This window comes from Oncorhynchus mykiss, chromosome 23 (assembly GCF_013265735.2).
Source record: "Oncorhynchus mykiss isolate Arlee chromosome 23, USDA_OmykA_1.1, whole genome shotgun sequence".
In the NCBI taxonomy this organism is placed as follows: domain Eukaryota; kingdom Metazoa; phylum Chordata; class Actinopteri; order Salmoniformes; family Salmonidae; genus Oncorhynchus; species Oncorhynchus mykiss.
This window is the reverse complement of record NC_048587.1, coordinates 30,576-50,626: the sequence shown is the minus strand read 5'-3', so window position 1 is coordinate 50,626 and position 20,051 is coordinate 30,576. Positions and strand designations below refer to the sequence as shown.

Genomic DNA, 20,051 nt, shown 5'->3' with positions numbered 1-20,051 from the left:
TGGACAAGAGGAATACCTATGTAAGAATGCTGTTCATTGACTACAGCTCAGCATTCAACACCATAGTACCCTCCAAGCTCATCATTAAGCTGGAGGCCCTGGGTCTGAACCCCGCCCTGTGTAACCGGGTCTTGGACTTCCTGACGAGCAGCCCCTCGGTGGTGAAGGTAGGAAACATCACCTCCACTTCGCTGATCCTCAACACTGGGTCCCCAAAAGGGTACGTGCTCAGCCCCCTCCTGTACTCACCTATGACTGCGTGGCTATGCACAACTCCAACTCAATCATCAAATTTGCAGACGACACAGAGATTGCATCGTCTGTGGACCTAGTGGGCTTGATTACCAACAACGAGGAGACGGCCTACAGGGAGGAGGTGAGGGCACTCGGAGTGTGGTGTCAGGAAAATAAACTCTCACTCAACGTCAACAAAACAAAGGAGCTGATCGTGGACTTCAGGAAACAGCAGAGGGAGCACCACCCCGTCCACATCGACGGGACAGCGGCGGAGAAGGCAGAAAGCTACAAGTTCCTCGGCGTACACATCACTGACAACCCTGCACCTTAGAGGCTGCTGCCCTATATACATAGACATGGAATCACTGGTCACTTTAATAATGGAACACTAGTCACTCTCAACCCTGCACCTTAGAGGCTGCTGCCCTATAGACATGGAATCACTGGTCACTTTAATAATGGAACACTGGTCACTTTAATAATGGAACACTGGTCACTTTAATAATGGAACACTGGTCACTTTAATAATGGAACACTGGTCACTGTAATAATGGAACACTGGCCACTTTAATAATGGAACACTGGCCCCTTTAATAATGGAACACTGGTCACTGTAATAATGGAACACTGGCCACTTTAATAATGGATCACTGGTCACTTTAATAATGTTTACATACTGCTTTAGTCATCTCATATGTATATACTGTATTCTATTCTACTGTATTTTAGTTAATGCCACTACAACATTGCTCATCCTAATATTTATATATTTCTTAATTACATTCTTTTACTTTTAGATGTGTGTTTTGTTGTGTTTTGTTAGATATTACTGCACTGTTGGAGCTAGGAACACAAGCATTTAGTTAGATATTATTGCACTGTTGGAGCTAGGAACACAAGCATTTAGTTAGATACTACTGCACTGTTGGAGCTAGGAACACAAGCATTTAGTTAGATATTACTGCACTGTTGGAGCTAGAAACACAAGCATTTAGTTAGATATTACTGCACTGTTGGAGCTAGAAACACAAGCATTTAGTTAGATACTACTGCACTGTTGGAGCTAGAAACACAAGCATTTCACTACACCCGCAATAACATCTGCTAAACACGTGTATGTGACCAAAAAACATTTGATTTGATTTGATAGGGTCTATATGGCTCTGCTCAAAATGTGTGTACTATATAGGGAATAGGGCTGTAGTATAGAGTAGTGCACTATATAGGGAATAGGGCTGTAGTATAAAGTAGTGTACTATATAGGGAATAGGGCTGTAGTATAAAGTAGTGCACTATATAGGGAATAGGGCTGTAGTATAAAGTAGTGTACTATATAGGGAATAGGGCTGTAGTATAAAGTAGTGCACTATATAGGGAATAGTTAGACCAGGCCAGGCTGTAGTATAAAGTAGTGTACTATATAGGGAATAGGGCTGTAGTATAGAGTAGTGTACTATATAGGGAATAGGGCTGTAGTATAAAGTAGTGCACTATATAGGGAATAAGGCTGTAGTATAGAGTAGTGCACTATATAGGGAATAGGGCTGTAGTATAAAGTAGTGCACTATATAGGGAATAGGGCTGTAGTATAGAGTAGTGCACTATATAGGGAATAGGGCTGTAGTATAAAGTAGTGCACTATATAGGGAATAGGGCTGTAGTATAAAGTAGTGCACTATATAGGGAATAGGGCTGTAGTATAGAGTAGTGTACTATATAGGGAATAAGGCTGTAGTATACTGGAGGTCATTACAGTTGGAGGTCATTACAGTTGGAGGTCATTACAGTTGGAGGTCATTACAGTGGGAGGTCATTACAGTGGGAGGTCATTACAGTTGGAGGTCATTACAGTGGGAGGTCATTACAGTGGGAGGTCATTACAGTGGACTGCAGCAGAATGAGCAGACCTTGTTGTGTCCCAAATGGCGCTCTCTGGCCTTATTAGTGAACTACTTTGACCAGGGCCCATAAGGTTCTGCTTAAAACTAGTGCTCTGTAAAGGGAGAAAGAGTGCCATTTGGGATCCCCATTCTATGTCTCAGACAGACATGCTCTCAGGGTGGGAATGTGGTCCCACGGTAGCCTGGTTAAACCCACACTGACTGCTGGGTTCACCATCCAGCCTGCTGAAACCAGGAACCTAGGTAGTCCCAACAGAACTAATGAGATCACCAGACATGACAGGCCACTCAAGTTTGTCATCTGCAACAACTATAGGCGATGGGCCAATTTAATGTTAGCGATGGAGCATTTCTCAATGTGTCCATTCATCCGTAATGCTTCGTCATCATCATCATCCTCATCAACAGGGTCTGTACAAAACAGGCTCTGTTATACACTGGAGTATATGACACGCCCCCCTCTGACCTAGCAGTGATGTCATCCATAATTATACTGCTGCAGGGGAGAGGGAAGAGGAGGAGAGTAGAGGAGGAGTGAAGAGGAGGAGAGTAGAGAAGGAGAGAAGAGGAGAGAAGAGGAGAGGAGAGGAGAGGAGAGGAGAGGAGAGGAGAGGAGAGGAGAGGAGAGGAGAAAAAACAGAGGAGAGGAGAGGAGAGGAGAGGAGAAAAAACAGAGGAGAGGAGAGGAGAGGAGAGGAGAGGAGAGGAGAGGAGAGGAGAGGAGAGGAGAGGAGAGGAGAGAAGGAGAGAAGGAGAGAAGGAGAGAAGGAGAGAAGAGGAGAGGAGAAAATAGAGGAGAGGAGAGGAGAGGAGAGAAGGAGAGAGGAGGAGAGGAGAAAAAACAGAGGAGAGGAGAGAAGGAGAGAAGAGGAGAGGAGAAAATAGAGGAGAGGAGAGGAGAGGAGAGAAGGAGAGAAGAGGAGAGGAGAAAAAACAGAGGAGATGAGAGGAGAGAAGGAGAGAAGAGGAGAGGAGAAAATAGAGGAGAGGAGAGGAGAGGAGAGAAGGAGAGAAGAGGAGAGGAGAAAAACAGAGGAGAGGAGAGGAGAGGAGGGGAGAAAACTAAATGTTGACACATTCACACAGACTTCAACATGAATGTTTGTCATTGCCCTTCAACCTTGGGGCTGTGGGACAAATACAGCTTTCTCAAACAGAGTCCCAGCCCATATGCTGTCCAGCCCTGGTTAAATCCAGGCCAAGAGTTTTATAAAGGCCTTATTCACATGACTACAGAGTTGAGGGCAGAGAGGAGACTGGCACAATGATTCTCTTTCATTTATATTTCTGTGAATTGACTTTACTAATGATGAAGAGGAGGGAGGTGTAGGTTGGCTCTTGTTTCTGTGAGTTGACTTTACTAATGATGAAGAGGAGGGAGGTGTAGGTTGGCTCTTGTTTCTGTGAGTTGACTTTACTAATGATGAAGAGGAGGGAGGTGTAGGTTGGCTCTTGTTTCTGTGAGTTGACTTTACTAATGATGAAGAGGAGGGAGGTGTAGGTTGGCTCTTGTTTCTGTGAGTTGACTTTACTAATGATGAAGAGGAGGGAGGTGTAGGTTGGCCTGTTTCTGTGAGTTGACTTTACTAATGATGAAGAGGAGGGAGGTATAGGTTGGCCTGTTTCTGTGAGTTGACTTTACTAATGATGAAGAGGAGGGAGGTATAGGTTGGCCTGTTTCTGTGAGTTGACTTTACTAATGATGAAGAGGAGGGAGGTATAGGTTGGCCTGTTTCTGTGAATTGACTTTACTAATGATGAAGAGGAGGGAGGTATAGGTTGGCTCCTCTTTCTGTGAGTTGACTTTACTAATGATGAAGAGGAGGGAGGTATAGGTTGGCTCCTCTTTCTGTGAGTTGACTTTACTAATGATAAAGAGGAGGGAGGTATAGGTTGGCTCCTCTTTCTGTGAGTTGACTTTACTAATGATGAAGAGGAGGGAGGTATAGGTTGGCTCCTCTTTCTGTGAGTTGACTTTACTAATGATGAAGAGGAGGGAGGTGTAGGTTGGCTCCTCTTTCTGTGAGTTGACTTTACTAATGATAAAGAGGAGGGAGGTATAGGTTGGCTCCTGTTTCTGTGAGTTGACTTTACTAATGATGAAGAGGAGGGAGGTATAGGTTGGCTCCTGTTTCTGTGAGTTGACTTTACTAATGATGAAGAGGAGGGAGGTATAGGTTGGCTCTTGTTTCTGTGAGTTGACTTTACTAATGATGAAGAGGAGGGAGGTGTAGGTTGGCCTGTTTCTGTGAGTTGACTTTACTAATGATGAAGAGGAGGGAGGTGTATGTTGGCTCTTGTTTCTGTGTAGGATACGAACCCCCAGCATCATCTTCTCTCTCTGAGTGGTCTGTCTGTGTCAATGTGTGGGAATCAACTGTCTGTAACATCTTGACTATAGATGGTTTTGACTAGATGGTATACTGTCTGTAACATCTTGACTATAGATGGTTTTGACTAGATGGTATACAGTTTATGTCAGAATTTACTTTTCATAGCAGGTTAAGAGAACTGAAGCAGAAGGTTATGATAATTAGGTTTTAAGAAAAGGGGTTAGGGTTAGGTAAAATTCACAAAAAAATCCACTTTTTACGTCAATAAGCTGTCTGTATCCCATTTAGACAAAACCGCTATAGGAGGGTCTGGGGCAGGGTCGAGAGGCGCGGCCCGCCCTGTCTGACTCCCTGTATTGATCCTGAACGGCTGAATTATGTAACACTGGCACATCTGCAGACAAACGCATTTTATTTAGGCCCATTCTGGAGATAACGGTAGCCCATTCCGGGGTTAACGGTAGCTGTTTCGAAAATAAAGGTAGCCCGTTTCGGAGATAACGGTAGCCCGTTATGGAGATAACGGTAGCCCATACCGGGGTTAACGGTAGCTGTTTCGAAAATAAAGGTAGCCCGTTCGGGAGATAACAGTAGCCCGTTCCGGAGATAACGGTAGCCTATTTCTAGATAACGGTATCCCGTACCGGGGTTAAAGGTAGTCCTTTCTTTGACTTAACGCTACTCTCTCTAGATGTGTGTTCCGTTGCCGTCGGTCTCCGCTACTTCTTCTTGTCTCTGTGTTTCTCCGTCGACAGACCAGAAGAATGTAAACAATGCCCAGGGTGACTTCTGGATTGTGAAACATGTTAAAGTTTAACCAATACAAAGTGTACCCTGCTGCTTCACTCCTATCCGTGACGTAGCGTCATTCACTATGTCTAAAATCGCATCAACATGTCGTGCATGTTTTACTGAAAAGTTATGTCTTTTCTTCGTGCCTACGAAATTAGTTGACCCACAAAAACAAGTAAATGTTTTCTGAATACATGTTTTCGACATCTGTAGCGGTCTGTTATTTGTGTAAGGCTGAATTACTTATTGATTATCTAGTTTGGGTATAAAAAAAAAATACACACATGTGAAAAATACAAACTGTCTATAAAGGAATTAAAACTCTAAACATCGTTTTACAGTTACCATTAAGTTTGGGGTCCGTTTTCCGCCGGGATCGATCCTTTCCCCGCAGCCGAGAGAAGGTCCGTTTCAGCAGGGGTTCAGCCATGGCTGAAACCCCGTAATGTGTGTTTTTCCCTGCTCGGTGCAAGCGGACTGGGGAAGCGGGTTAATTCGCTCTAAACTCCAGGAGTCCTCATCCTCGTCCTCGGTCCATCTGTAAAAGGACTGTTGTGTGAGCCCATCTCTGTCTGTGGAACTTGGTCAATGCTCTCCGAGCTTGGCTCTACGTCCAGTTCTCTCCTCTTGCCAAATTTCACAGGAAACGAATTCCTGGGATTCTTTCCCAAACTTTTTTTTTTTTTTTAACCACCTCTAGTGCGAGAGAGTTGAGCGGCAGAGGAATAAGCAAGTGCTCATGGGAGATGTAGTTTCAGCGAAGTCATGGTTAAAACTACAGTAGGTTTCATGCAATGTAACAATGCAACACTTCCTCTACATCTCATAGACAATGACTTATGGCATTTTCCACTGTAATTAAACATGGAGCAAATTAATTACTATGTAATAAGCTTGAAATTACATGGAATAATCGTGCTATGTCTGTGATATGTGGTTGTTTTACCTACGCTAGTTGAATGCCCTGCACTGTAAAAAAAGCCCTGGATAAAAGTGTCTGCTGAATGACCTAAAGGTTAATAACGCAGTTGGTCTTTCCAACCCTGATGTGAGACGATGGGTCGTGTGAGGACTCTATCACGGAGAACTGCTGCCCTCTGCTGGCCATCCTGGAAATCATTCTACATGTTTTACCGTGGCCAATGAATGAATGAGGCAACAGACCGAGACTATATACAACTCATACCATGAACTCAACACACTACAGCTGACGCTGAGCTGAGGAAGTTGAGCTAGGAAATGACCTAGTCTTTACTTCTGTTGTTATTATTGTTCTCAGTACATCGCTCAGACAGGAATGAATATATCTCAGAGAAGCAGAAGGGCGGAGGGGCTGTGTTTCATGATTAACGTGTCATGGTGTAATTCTAGGAACATACAGGAACTCAAGTCATTTTGTTCACCAGACTACCTGTAATAGCGCTATTCAAACGTCCGGAATGCTTACAAGGCCCTCCCCCGCCCTCCTTTCGGCAAATCTGACCATGACTCTCATGACCATCTTGCTCCTCCCGTCCTATAGGCAGAAACTCAAACAGGAAGTGCCCGTACTGACATGTCTATATCTGCAGTGCTATACTGTAAGATCAACAGTCGCCAAATAGTTACATCCTAAAACTATTCTGTTAAGAATTAGAGAGAAAAGTGGGTAGCGACCCATCTCCTCTACAGTGGGTAGCTACCCTTCTCCTCTACAGTGGGTAGCTACCCTTCTCCTCTACAGTGGGTAGCTACCCTTCTCCTCTACAGTGGGTAGCTACCCTTCTCCTCTACAGTGGGTAGCTACCCTTCTCCTCTACAGTGGGTAGCTACCCTTCTCATCTACAGTGGGTAGCTACCCTTCTCCTCTACAGTGGGTAGCTACCCTTCTCCTCTACAGTGGGTAGCTACCCTTCTCATCTACAGTGGGTAGCTACCCTTCTCATCTACAGTGGGTAGCTACCCTTCTCATCTACAGTGGGTAGCTACCCTTCTCATCTACAGTGGGTAGCTACCCTTCTCATCTACAGTGGGTAGCTACTCTTCTCCTCTACAGTGGGTAACTACCCTTCTCATCTACAGTGGGTAGCTACTCTTCTCCTCTACAGTGGGTAGCTACCCTTCTCATCTACAGTGGGTAGCTACTCTTCTCCTCTACAGTGGGTAACTACCCTTCTCATCTACAGTGGGTAGCTACCCTTCTCATCTACAGTGGGTAGATACCCTTCTCATCTACAGTGGGTAGCGACCAATCTCATCTACAGTGGGTAGCGACCCATCTCATCTACAGTGGGTAGCGACCAATCTCATCTACAGTGGGTAGCGACCAATCTCATCTACAGTGGGTAGCGACCAATCTCATCTACAGTGGGTAGCGACCAATCTCATCTACAGTGGGTAGCGACCAATCTCATCTACAGTGGGTAGCGACCCTTCTCATCTACAGTGGGTAGCGACCAATCTCATCTACAGTGGGTAGCTACCCTTCTCATCTACAGTGGGTAGATACCCTTCTCATCTACAGTGGGTAGCGACCAATCTCATCTACAGTGGGTAGCGACCCATCTCATCTACAGTGGGTAGCGACCAATCTCATCTACAGTGGGTAGCGACCAATCTCATCTACAGTGGGTAGCGACCAATCTCATCTACAGTGGGTAGCGACCAATCTCATCTACAGTGGGTAGCGACCAATCTCATCTACAGTGGGTAGCTACCCTTCTCATCTACAGTGGGTAGCGACCAATCTCATCTACAGTGGGTAGCTACCCTTCTCATCTACAGTGGGTAGCGACCAATCTCATCTACAGTGGGTAGCGACCAATCTCATCTACAGTGGGTAGCGACCAATCTCATCTACAGTGGGTAGCGACCAATCTCATCTACAGTGGGTAGCGACCAATCTCATCTACAGTGGGTAGCGACCAATCTCATCTACAGTGGGTAGCTACCCTTCTCATCTACAGTGGGTAGCTACCCTTCTCATCTACAGTGGGTAGCTACCCTTCTCCTCTACAGTGGGTAGCTACCCTTCTCATCTACAGTGGGTAGCTACCCTTCTCCTCTACAGTGGGTAGCTACCCTTCTCATCTACAGTGGGTAGCTACCCTTCTCATCTACAGTGGGTAACTACCCTTCTCCTCTACAGTGGGTAACTACCCTTCTCATCTACAGTGGGTAGCTACCCTTCTCCTCTACAGTGGGTAACTACCCTTCTCATCTACAGTGGGTAGCTACCCTTCTCATCTACAGTGGGTAGCTACCCTTCTCATCTACAGTGGGTAGCTACCCTTCTCATCTACAGTGGGTAGCTACCCTTCTCATCTACAGTGGGTAGCTACCCTTCTCATCTACAGTGGGTAGCGACCAATCTCATCTACAGTGGGTAGCGACCCATCTCATCTACAGTGGGTAGCTACCCTTCTCATCTACAGTGGGTAGCTACCCTTCTCATCTACAGTGGGTAGCGACCCATCTCATCTACAGTGGGTAGCAACCCATCTCATCTACAGTGGGTAAATACCCTTCTCATCTACAGTGGGTAGCTACCCTTCTCATCTACAGTAGGTAGCTACCCTTCTCATCTACAGTGGGTAGCTACCCTTCTCCTCTACAGTGGGTAGCTACCCTTCTCCTCTACAGTGGGTAGCTACCCTTCTCATCTACAGTGGGTAGCTACTCTTCTCCTCTACAGTGGGTAACTACCCTTCTCATCTACAGTGGGTAGCTACCCTTCTCATCTACAGTGGGTAGCTACCCTACTCATCTACAGTGGGTAGCGACCAATCTCATCTACAGTGGGTAGCGACCAATCTCATCTACAGTGGGTAGCGACCAATCTCATCTACAGTGGGTAGCGACCAATCTCATCTACAGTGGGTAGCGACCAATCTCATCTACAGTGGGTAGCGACCAATCTCATCTACAGTGGGTAGCGACCCTTCTCATCTACAGTGGGTGGCGACCAATCTCATCTACAGTGGGTAGCGACCCTTCTCATCTACAGTGGGTAGCGACCCTTCTCATCTACAGTGGGTAGCGACCAATCTCATCTACAGTGGGTAGCGACCAATCTCATCTACAGTGGGTAGCGACCAATCTCATCTACAGTGGGTAGCTACCCTTCTCATCTACAGTGGGTAGCGACCAATCTCATCTACAGTGGGTAGCTACCCTTCTCATCTACAGTGGGTAGCGACCAATCTCATCTACAGTGGGTAGCGACCAATCTCATCTACAGTGGGTAGCGACCAATCTCATCTACAGTGGGTAGCGACCAATCTCATCTACAGTGGGTAGCGACCAATCTCATCTACAGTGGGTAGCGACCAATCTCATCTACAGTGGGTAGCTACCCTTCTCATCTACAGTGGGTAGCTACCCTTCTCATCTACAGTGGGTAGCTACCCTTCTCCTCTACAGTGGGTAGCTACCCTTCTCATCTACAGTGGGTAGCTACCCTTCTCCTCTACAGTGGGTAGCTACCCTTCTCATCTACAGTGGGTAGCTACCCTTCTCATCTACAGTGGGTAACTACCCTTCTCCTCTACAGTGGGTAACTACCCTTCTCATCTACAGTGGGTAGCTACCCTTCTCATCTACAGTGGGTAACTACCCTTCTCATCTACAGTGGGTAGCTACCCTTCTCATCTACAGTGTGTAGCTACCCTTCTCATCTACAGTGGGTAGCTACCCTTCTCATCTACAGTGGGTAGCTACCCTTCTCATCTACAGTGGGTAGCTACCCTTCTCATCTACAGTGGGTAGCGACCAATCTCATCTACAGTGGGTAGCGACCCATCTCATCTACAGTGGGTAGCTACCCTTCTCATCTACAGTGGGTAGCTACCCTTCTCATCTACAGTGGGTAGCGACCCATCTCATCTACAGTGGGTAGCGACCCATCTCATCTACAGTGGGTAAATACCCTTCTCATCTACAGTGGGTAGCTACCCTTCTCATCTACAGTGGGTAGCTACCCTTCTCATCTACAGTGGGTAGCTACCCTTCTCCTCTACAGTGGGTAGCTACCCTTCTCCTCTACAGTGGTAGCTACCCTTCTCATCTACAGTGGGTAGCTACCCTTCTCATCTACAGTGGGTAGCTACCCTTCTCATCTACAGTGGGTAGCTACCCTTCTCATCTACAGTGGGAAGCTACCCTTCTCCTCTACAGTGGGTAGCTACCCTTCTCCTCTACAGTGGGTAGCTACCCTTCTCCTCTACAGTGGGTAGCTACCCGTCTCATCTACAGTGGGTAGCTACCCGTCTCATCTACAGGGCTGTGAATAAGTATTTCCGTAGTTCATTTGTCACATTTAAATGTTTCAGATCATCAAACAAATTTAAATATTAAAAAAAGATAACTCAAGTAAACACAACATGCAGTTTTTAAGTCATGATTTTATAACTACTGTCTATACTGTCTGTACACACCATCCTATATAACTACTGTCTATACTGTCTGTACAGACTATCCTATATAACTACTGTCTATACACACCATCCTATATAACTACTGTCTATACACACCATCCTCTATAACTACTGTCTATACACACCATCCTCTATAACTACTGTCTATACACACCATCCTATATAACTACTGTCTATACACACCATCCTATATAACTACTGTCTATACACACCATCCTATATAACTACTGTCTATACACACCATCCTATATAACTACTGTCTATACACACCATCCTATATAACTACTGTCTATACACAACATCCTATATAACTACTGTCTATACACACCATCCTATACAACTACTGTCTATACACACCATCCTATATAACTACTGTCTATACACACCATCCTATATAACTACTGTCTATACACACCATCCTATATAACTACTGTCTATACACACCATCCTATATAACTACTGTCTATACACACCATCCTATATAACTACTGTCTTTACACACCATCCTATATAACTACTGTCTATACTGTCTATACACACCATCCTCTATAACTACTATCTATACACACCATCCTATATAACTACTGTCTATACTGTCTATACACACCATCCTATATAACTACTGTCTATACTGTCTATACACACCATCCTATATAACTACTGTCTGTACACACCATCCTATATAACTACTGTCTATACTGTCTATACACACCATCCTCTATAACTACTGTCTATACACACCATCCTATATAACTACTGTCTTTACACACCATCCTATTATAACTACTGTCTATACACACCATCCTCTATAACTACTGTCTATACACACCATCCTATATAACTACTGTCTATACTGTCTATACACACCATCCTCTATAACTACTGTCTATACACACCATCCTATATAACTACTGTCTATACACACCATCCTATATAACTACTGTCTATACACACCATCCTATATAACTACTGTCTATACACACCATCCTATATAACTACTGTCTATACACTCCATCCTATATAACTACTGTCTATACACACCATCCTATATAACTACTGTCTATACACACTATCATATATAACTACTGTCTATACACACCATCCTATATAACTACTGTCTATACAAACCATCCTATATAACTACTGTCTATACACACTATCCTATATAACTACTGTCTATACTGTCTATACACACCATCCTATATAACTACTGTCTATACACACCATCCTCTATAACTACTGTCTATATACACCATCCTATATAACTACTGTCTATACACACCATCCTATATAACTACTGTCTATACACACCATCCTATATAACTACTGTCTATACACACTATCCTATATAACTACTGTCTATACACACTATCCTATATAACTACTGTCTATACTGTCTATACACACCATCCTATATAACTACTGTCTATACACACCATCCTCTATAACTACTGTCTATATACACCATCCTATATAACTACTGTCTATACTGTCTGTACAGACTATCCTATATAACTACTGTCTATACACACCATCCTATATAACTACTGTCTATACACACCATCCTATATAACTACTGTCAATACACACTATCCTATATAACTACTGTCTATACTGTCTATACACACCATCCTTTATAACTACTGTCTATACACACTATCCTATATAACTACTGTCTATACACACCATCCTATATAACTACTGTCTATACACATCATCCTATATAACTACTGTCTATACACACCATCCTATATAACTACTGTCTATACACACCATCCTATATAACTACTGTCTATACACACCATCCTATATAACTACTGTCTATACACACAATTCTATATAACTACTGTCTATACACACCATCCTATATAACTACTGTCTATAAACACCATCCTATATAACTACTGTCTATACACACCATCCTATATAACTACTGTCTATACACACCATACTATATAACTACTGTCTATACACACCATCCTATATAACTACTGTCTATACACACCATCCTATATAACTACTGTCTATACACACTATCCTATATAACTACTGTCTATACTGTCTATACACACCATCCTATATAACTACTGTCTATACACACCATCCTATATAACTACTGTCTATACTGTCTATACACACCATCCTATATAACTACTGTCTATACACACCATCCTATATAACTACTGTCTATACACACCATCCTATATAACTACTGTCTATACACACCATACTATATAACTACTGTCTGTACACACCATCCTATATAACTACTGTCTATACTGTCTATACACACCATCCTCTATAACTACTGTCTATACACACCATCCTATATAACTACTGTCTTTACACACCATCCTATTATAACTACTGTCTATACACACCATCCTCTATAACTACTGTCTATACACACCATCCTATATAACTACTGTCTATACTGTCTATACACACCATCCTCTATAACTACTGTCTATACACACCATCCTATATAACTACTGTCTATACACACCATCCTATATTACTACTGTCTATACTGTCTATACACACCATCCTATATAACTACTGTCTATACACACCATCCTATATAACTACTGTCTATACACACCATCCTATATAACTACTGTCTATACACACCATCCTATATAACTACTGTCTATACACACCATCCTATATAACTACTGTCTATACACACCATCCTATATAACTACTGTCTATACACACCATCCTATATAACTACTGTCTATACACACCATCCTATATAACTACTGTCTATACACACCATCCTATATAACTACTGTCTATACACACCATCCTATATAACTACTGTCTTTACACACCATCCTATATAACTACTGTCTATACTGTCTATACACACCATCCTCTATAACTACTGTCTATACACACCATCCTATATAACTACTGTCTATACACACCATCCTATATAACTACTGTCTGTACACACCATCCTATATAACTACTGTCTATACACACCATCCTATATAACTACTGTCTATACACACCATCCTATATAACTACTGTCTATACTGTCTATACACACCATCCTAAATAACTACTGTCTATACTGCCTATACACACCATCCTATATAACTACTGTCTATACACACCATCCTATATAACTACTGTCTATACACACCATCCTATATAACTACTGTCTATACACACCATACTATATAACTACTGTCTGTACACACCATCCTATATAACTACTGTCTATACTGTCTATACACACCATCCTCTATAACTACTGTCTATACACACCATCCTATATAACTACTGTCTTTACACACCATCCTATTATAACTACTGTCTATACACACCATCCTCTATAACTACTGTCTATACACACCATCCTATATAACTACTGTCTATACTGTCTATACACACCATCCTATATAACTACTGTCTATACACACCATCCTATATAACTACTGTCTATACACACCATACTATATAACTACTGTCTGTACACACCATCCTATATAACTACTGTCTATACTGTCTATACACACCATCCTCTATAACTACTGTCTATACACAACATCCTATATAACTACTGTCTTTACACACCATCCTATATAACTACTGTCTATACTGTCTATACACACCATCTTCTATAACTACTGTCTATACACACCATCCTATATAACTACTGTCTATACACACCATCCTATATAACTACTGTCTTTACACACCATCCTATATAACTACTGTCTTTACACACCATCCTATATAACTACTGTCTATACTGTCTATATACACCATCCTATATAACTACTGTCTATACACACCATCGTATATAACTACTGTCTATACTGTCTATACACACCATTCTATATAACTACTGTCTATACACACCATCCTATATAACTACTGTCTATACACACCATCCTATATAACTACTGTCTATACTGTCTATACACACCATCCTCTATAACTACTGTCTATACACACCATCCTATATAACTACTGTCTTTACACACCATACTATATAACTACTGTCTATACACACCATCCTATATAACTACTGTCTTTACACACCATACTATATAACTACTGTCTATACACACCATCCTATATAACTACTGTCTATACACACCATCCTATATAACTATTGTCTATACACACCATCCTATATAACTACTGTCTATACACACCATCCTTATAACTACTGTCTATACACACCATCCTATATAACTACTGTCTATACTGTCTATACACACCATCCTATATAACTACTGTCTATACACACCATCCTATATAACTACTGTCTATACACACCATCCTATATAACTACTGTCTTTATACACCATACTATATAACTACTGTCTATACACACCATCCTATATAACTACTGTCCATACTCACCATCCTGTATAACTACTGTCTATACTGTCTATACACACCATCCTATATAACTACTGTCTATACACACCATCCTAAATAACTACTGTCTATACACACCATCCAATATAACTACTGTCTATACTGTCTATACACACCATCCTATATAACTACTGTCTATACACACCATCCTAAATAACTACTGTCTATACACAAAATCCTATATAACTACTGTCTATACACTCCATCCTATATAACTACTATCTATACACACTATCCTATATAACTACTGTCTATATACACCATCCTGTATAACTACTGTCAATTAACACTATCCTATATAACTACTGTCTATACTGTCTATACACACCATCCTATATAACTACTGTCTATACACACCATCCTGTATAACTACTGTCTATACTATCTATACACACCATCCTATATAAATACTGTCTATACACACCATCCTGTATAACTACTGTCTATACTATCTATACACACCATCCTATATAACTACTGTCTATATACACCATCCTGTATAACTACTGTCAATACACACCATCCTATATAACTACTGTCTATACACACTATCCTATATAACTACTGTCTATACTGTCTATACACACCATCCTATATAACTACTGTCTATACACACCATCCTATATAACTACTGTCTATACTGTCTATACACACCATCCTATATAACTACTGTCTATACACACCATCCTCTATAACTACTGTCTATATACACCATCCTATATAACTACTGTCTATACACACCATCCTATATAACTACTGTCTATACACACCATCCTATATAACTACTGTCTATACACACCATCCTATATAACTACTGTCTATACACACTATCCTATATAACTACTGTCTATATACACCATCCTCTATAACTACTGTCTATACACACCATCCTATATAACTACTGTCTATACTGTCTATACACACCATCCTATATAACTACTGTCAATACACACTATCCTATTTAACTACTGTCTATACTGTCTATACACTCCATCCTATATAACTACTGTCTATATACACCATCCTCTATAACTACTGTCTATACACACCATCCTATATAACTACTGTCTATACACACCATCTTATATAACTACTGTCAATACACACTATCCTATATAACTACTGTCTATACACTCCATCCTATATAACTACTGTCTATACACACCATCCTATATTACTACTGTCTGTACACACCATCCTATATAACTACTGTCTATACACACCATCCTATATAACTACTGTCTATACTGTCTATACACACCGTCCTATATAACTACTGTCTATACACACCATCCTATATAACTAACTTCCACTGGAATGTAACAACAACCTCAGCAGGGCCCTCTTCCTCATTACTGGAATGTAACAACCTGAGCAGGGCCCTCTTCCTCATCACTGGATTGTAACAACCTGAGCGGGGCCCTCTTCCTCATCACTGGATTGTAACAACCTGAGCAGGGCACTCTTCCTCATCACTGGATTGTAACAACCTGATCAGGGCCCTCTTCCTCATCACTGGATTGTAACAACCTGAGCAGGGCCCTCTTCCTCATCACTGGAATGTAACAACAACCTCAGCAGGGCCCTCTTCCTCATTACTGGAATGTAACAACCTGAGCAGGGCCCTCTTCCTCATCACTGGATTGTAACAACCTGAGCAGGGCCCTCTTCCTCATCACAGGAATGTAACAACAACCTCAGCAGGGCCCTATTCCTCATTACTGGAATGTAACAACAACCTCAGCAGGGCACTCTTCCTCATCACTGGAATGTAACAACCTGAGCAGGGCCCTCTTCCTCATCACAGGATTGTAACAACAACCTGAGCAGGGCCCTCTTCCTCATCACTGGAATGTAACAACCTGAGCAGGGCCCTCTTCCTCATCACAGGATTGTAACACCAACCTCAGCAGGGCCCTCTTCCTCATCACTGGAATGTAACAACAACCACAGCAGGGCCCTCTTCCTCATCACTGGAATGTAACAACAACCTCAGCAGGGCCCTCTTCCTCATCACTGGAATGTAACAACCTCAGCAGGGCCCTCTTCCTCATCACTGGAATGTAACAACAACCTGAGCAGGGCCCTCTTCCTCATCACTGGATTGTAACAACCTGAGCAGGGCCCTCTCCCTCATCACTGGAATGTAACAACAACCTGAGCAGGGCCCTCTTCCTCATCACTGGAATGTAACAACAACCTGAGCAGGGCCCTCTTCCTCATCACTGGGTTGTAACAACGACCTCAGCAGGGCCCTCTTCCTCATCACTGGAATGTAACAACAACCTCAGCAGGGCACTCTTCCTCATCACTGGAATGTAACAACAACCTGAGCAGGGCCCTCTTCCTCATCACTGGATTGTAACAACAACCTGAGCAGGGCCCTCTTCCTCATCACTGGATTGTAACAACCTGAGCAGGGCCCTCTTCCTCATCACTGGAATGTAACAACAACCTGAGCAGGGCCCTCTTCCTCATCACTGGAATGTAACAACAACCTGAGCAGGGCCCTCTTCCTCATCACTGGATTGTAACAACAACCTGAGCAGGGCCCTCTTCCTCATCACTGGATTGTAACAACCTGAGCAGGGCCCTCTTCCTCATCACTGGAATGTAACAACAACCTGAGCAGGGCCCTCTTCCTCATCACTGGAATGTAACAACAACCTGAGCAGGGCCCTCTTCCTCATCACTGGATTGTAACAACCTGAGCAGGGCCCTCTTCCTCATCACTGGAATGTAACAACAACCTGAGCAGGGCCCTCTTCCTCATCACTGGAATGTAACAACAACCTGAGCAGGGCCCTCTTCCTCATCACTGGATTATAACAACAACCTGAGCAGGACGCTCTTCCTCATCACTGGAATGTAACAACAACCTGAGCAGGACCCTCTTCCTCATCACTGGATTGTAACAACAACCTCAGCAGGGCCCTCTTCCTCATCACTGGAATGTAACAACGACCTGAGCAGGGCCCTCTTCCTCATCACTGGATTATAACAACAACCTGAGCAGGACGCTCTTCCTCATCACTGGAATGTAACAACAACCTGAGCAGGACCCTCTTCCTCATCACTGGATTGTAACAACAACCTCAGCAGGGCCCTCTTCCTCATCACTGGAATGTAACAACGACCTCAGCAGGGCCCTCTCCCTCATCACTGGAATGTAACAACAACCACAGCAGGGCCCTCTCCCTCATCACTGGAATGTAACAACAACCTCAGCAGGACCCTCTTCCTCATCACTGGAGTGTAACAACAACCTCAGCAGGGCCCTCTCCCTCATCACTGGATTGTAACAACCTGAGCAGGGCCCTCTTCCTCATCACTGGATTATAACAACAACCTCAGCAGGGCCCTCTTCCTCTTCACTGGATTATAACAACAACCTCAGCAGGGTCCTCTTCCTCTTCACTGGATTATAACAACAACCTCAGCAGGGCCCTCTTCCTCATCACTGGATTATAACAACGACCTCAGCAGGGCCCTCTTCCTCATCACTGGATTATAACAACAACCTCAGCAGGGCCCTCTTCCTCATCACTGGAATCTAACAACAGCCTGAGCAGGGCCCTCTTCCTCATCACTGGAATGTTCCACATCGGTTGTCTCGGGGTCTGGATCATATTCTGTGTTGTCTTCAACTTCTGACACTTCCTCCTCTAACGTATCTTCACTGTCAGCTTCCTGGCCTCTCTCCTCCTCACCAGTGTCATGATCAAAGATATGATCACATACAGTATATCGTGCACACATGCATGTGTTAAGCGGAGCGACACAGGGGAACCCAAGAGCAGACTCAGATGAGGAAACAGGGATGAATGAAACCAAAATATGTATTGTTACACAGGGATATATGGAGTGCAGATCCGGGGAAGCTCGGATGAGTTGCAGAAAAACCAGATGTGGAGACTGAGGTTGGAGTTGGCTGAGTAGAACAGGGTAAACAGGTCCTCAAATCAAATCAAATCAAATTTATTTTATATAGCCCTTCGTACATCAGCTGATATCTCAAAGTGCTGTACAGAAACCCAGCCTAAAACCCCAAACAGCAAGCAATGCAGGTGAAGAAGCACGGTGGCTAGGAAAAACTCCCTAGAAAGGCCAAAACCTAGGAAGAAACCTAGAGAGGAACCAGGCTATGTGGGGTGGCCAGTCCTCTTCTGGCTGTGCCGGGTGGAGATTATAACAAAACATGGTCAAGATGTTCAAGATGGAGGTCCTGAGGGGAATCCAAGGTAGTAGTGGTGAGATGTGGAGACTGAGGTTGGAGTTGGCTGAGTAGAACAGGGTTAACAGGTCGTGATGGGAATCCAAGGTAGTAGTGGTGAGTAAAATCCAGAGGAAGATGGTTGGGTGGTGAGATGTGGAACGGGAGACAGGAGCCAGAGCCAGAGAGGTAACTGCAATGAGAGGATAAATGGTGTCAGGCAGGGAAACAGGCTCAGCAGAGTAACAGGATCTTGAGTAATCATAAATGGCTAGAATCATGAACTGACTGAACAGAGATTACAATCTGGCAGAGTGGAAGTGGCAGAACTGTGTACTTGTAGAGGTCTTGATTATGGAACGAGTTGCAGCTGGTAGGGATCTGCTCTGTCTCCAGCACACCTGTCTCCAACCACACAATCACACAGAGAGGGAGAGGGAGAGAGAGAGAGTGTATACAGGGGGAGTAACTGCAGGTCAAGAAGACACCGGATGAACACCAGAGGGCGTAGCAGGAGCAGATGTGACAGCATGTGGGGGTTTGGGAGAGGAAGCGTGTCAATCTGATGAATGGGCATGTGCCTGAACTCAATTATATACACTAATTATAGTCTCAGCCATTCATTTCTAACGACGGGTCATTTTTGACCGGGAACACCACAGGTGCACAAAAGTTAAATAAAACACCCAAAATATTATGAAAATCATCCAAGTGCATTTGGTGTGTTCAGATGCCCTGTGTGAACAAAGACATCATTGTT

General features: G+C 43.3%; 1 protein-coding gene across 1 annotated transcript in view; it reads right to left on the bottom strand.

Annotated features, from left to right (window-relative positions):
- LOC110514580 (rho GTPase-activating protein SYDE1) overlaps positions 1-5,938 on the bottom strand; it is a 56,357-nt gene extending 50,419 nt beyond the window's left edge. The window contains exon 1 of the mRNA XM_036960831.1: positions 5,609-5,938. Coding sequence (XP_036816726.1) covers positions 5,609-5,693 — 85 coding nt within the window. The 5' untranslated portion in view covers positions 5,694-5,938. The remainder of the gene's footprint in view (positions 1-5,608) is intronic.
- Positions 5,939-20,051: the final 14,113 nt, after the last annotated feature.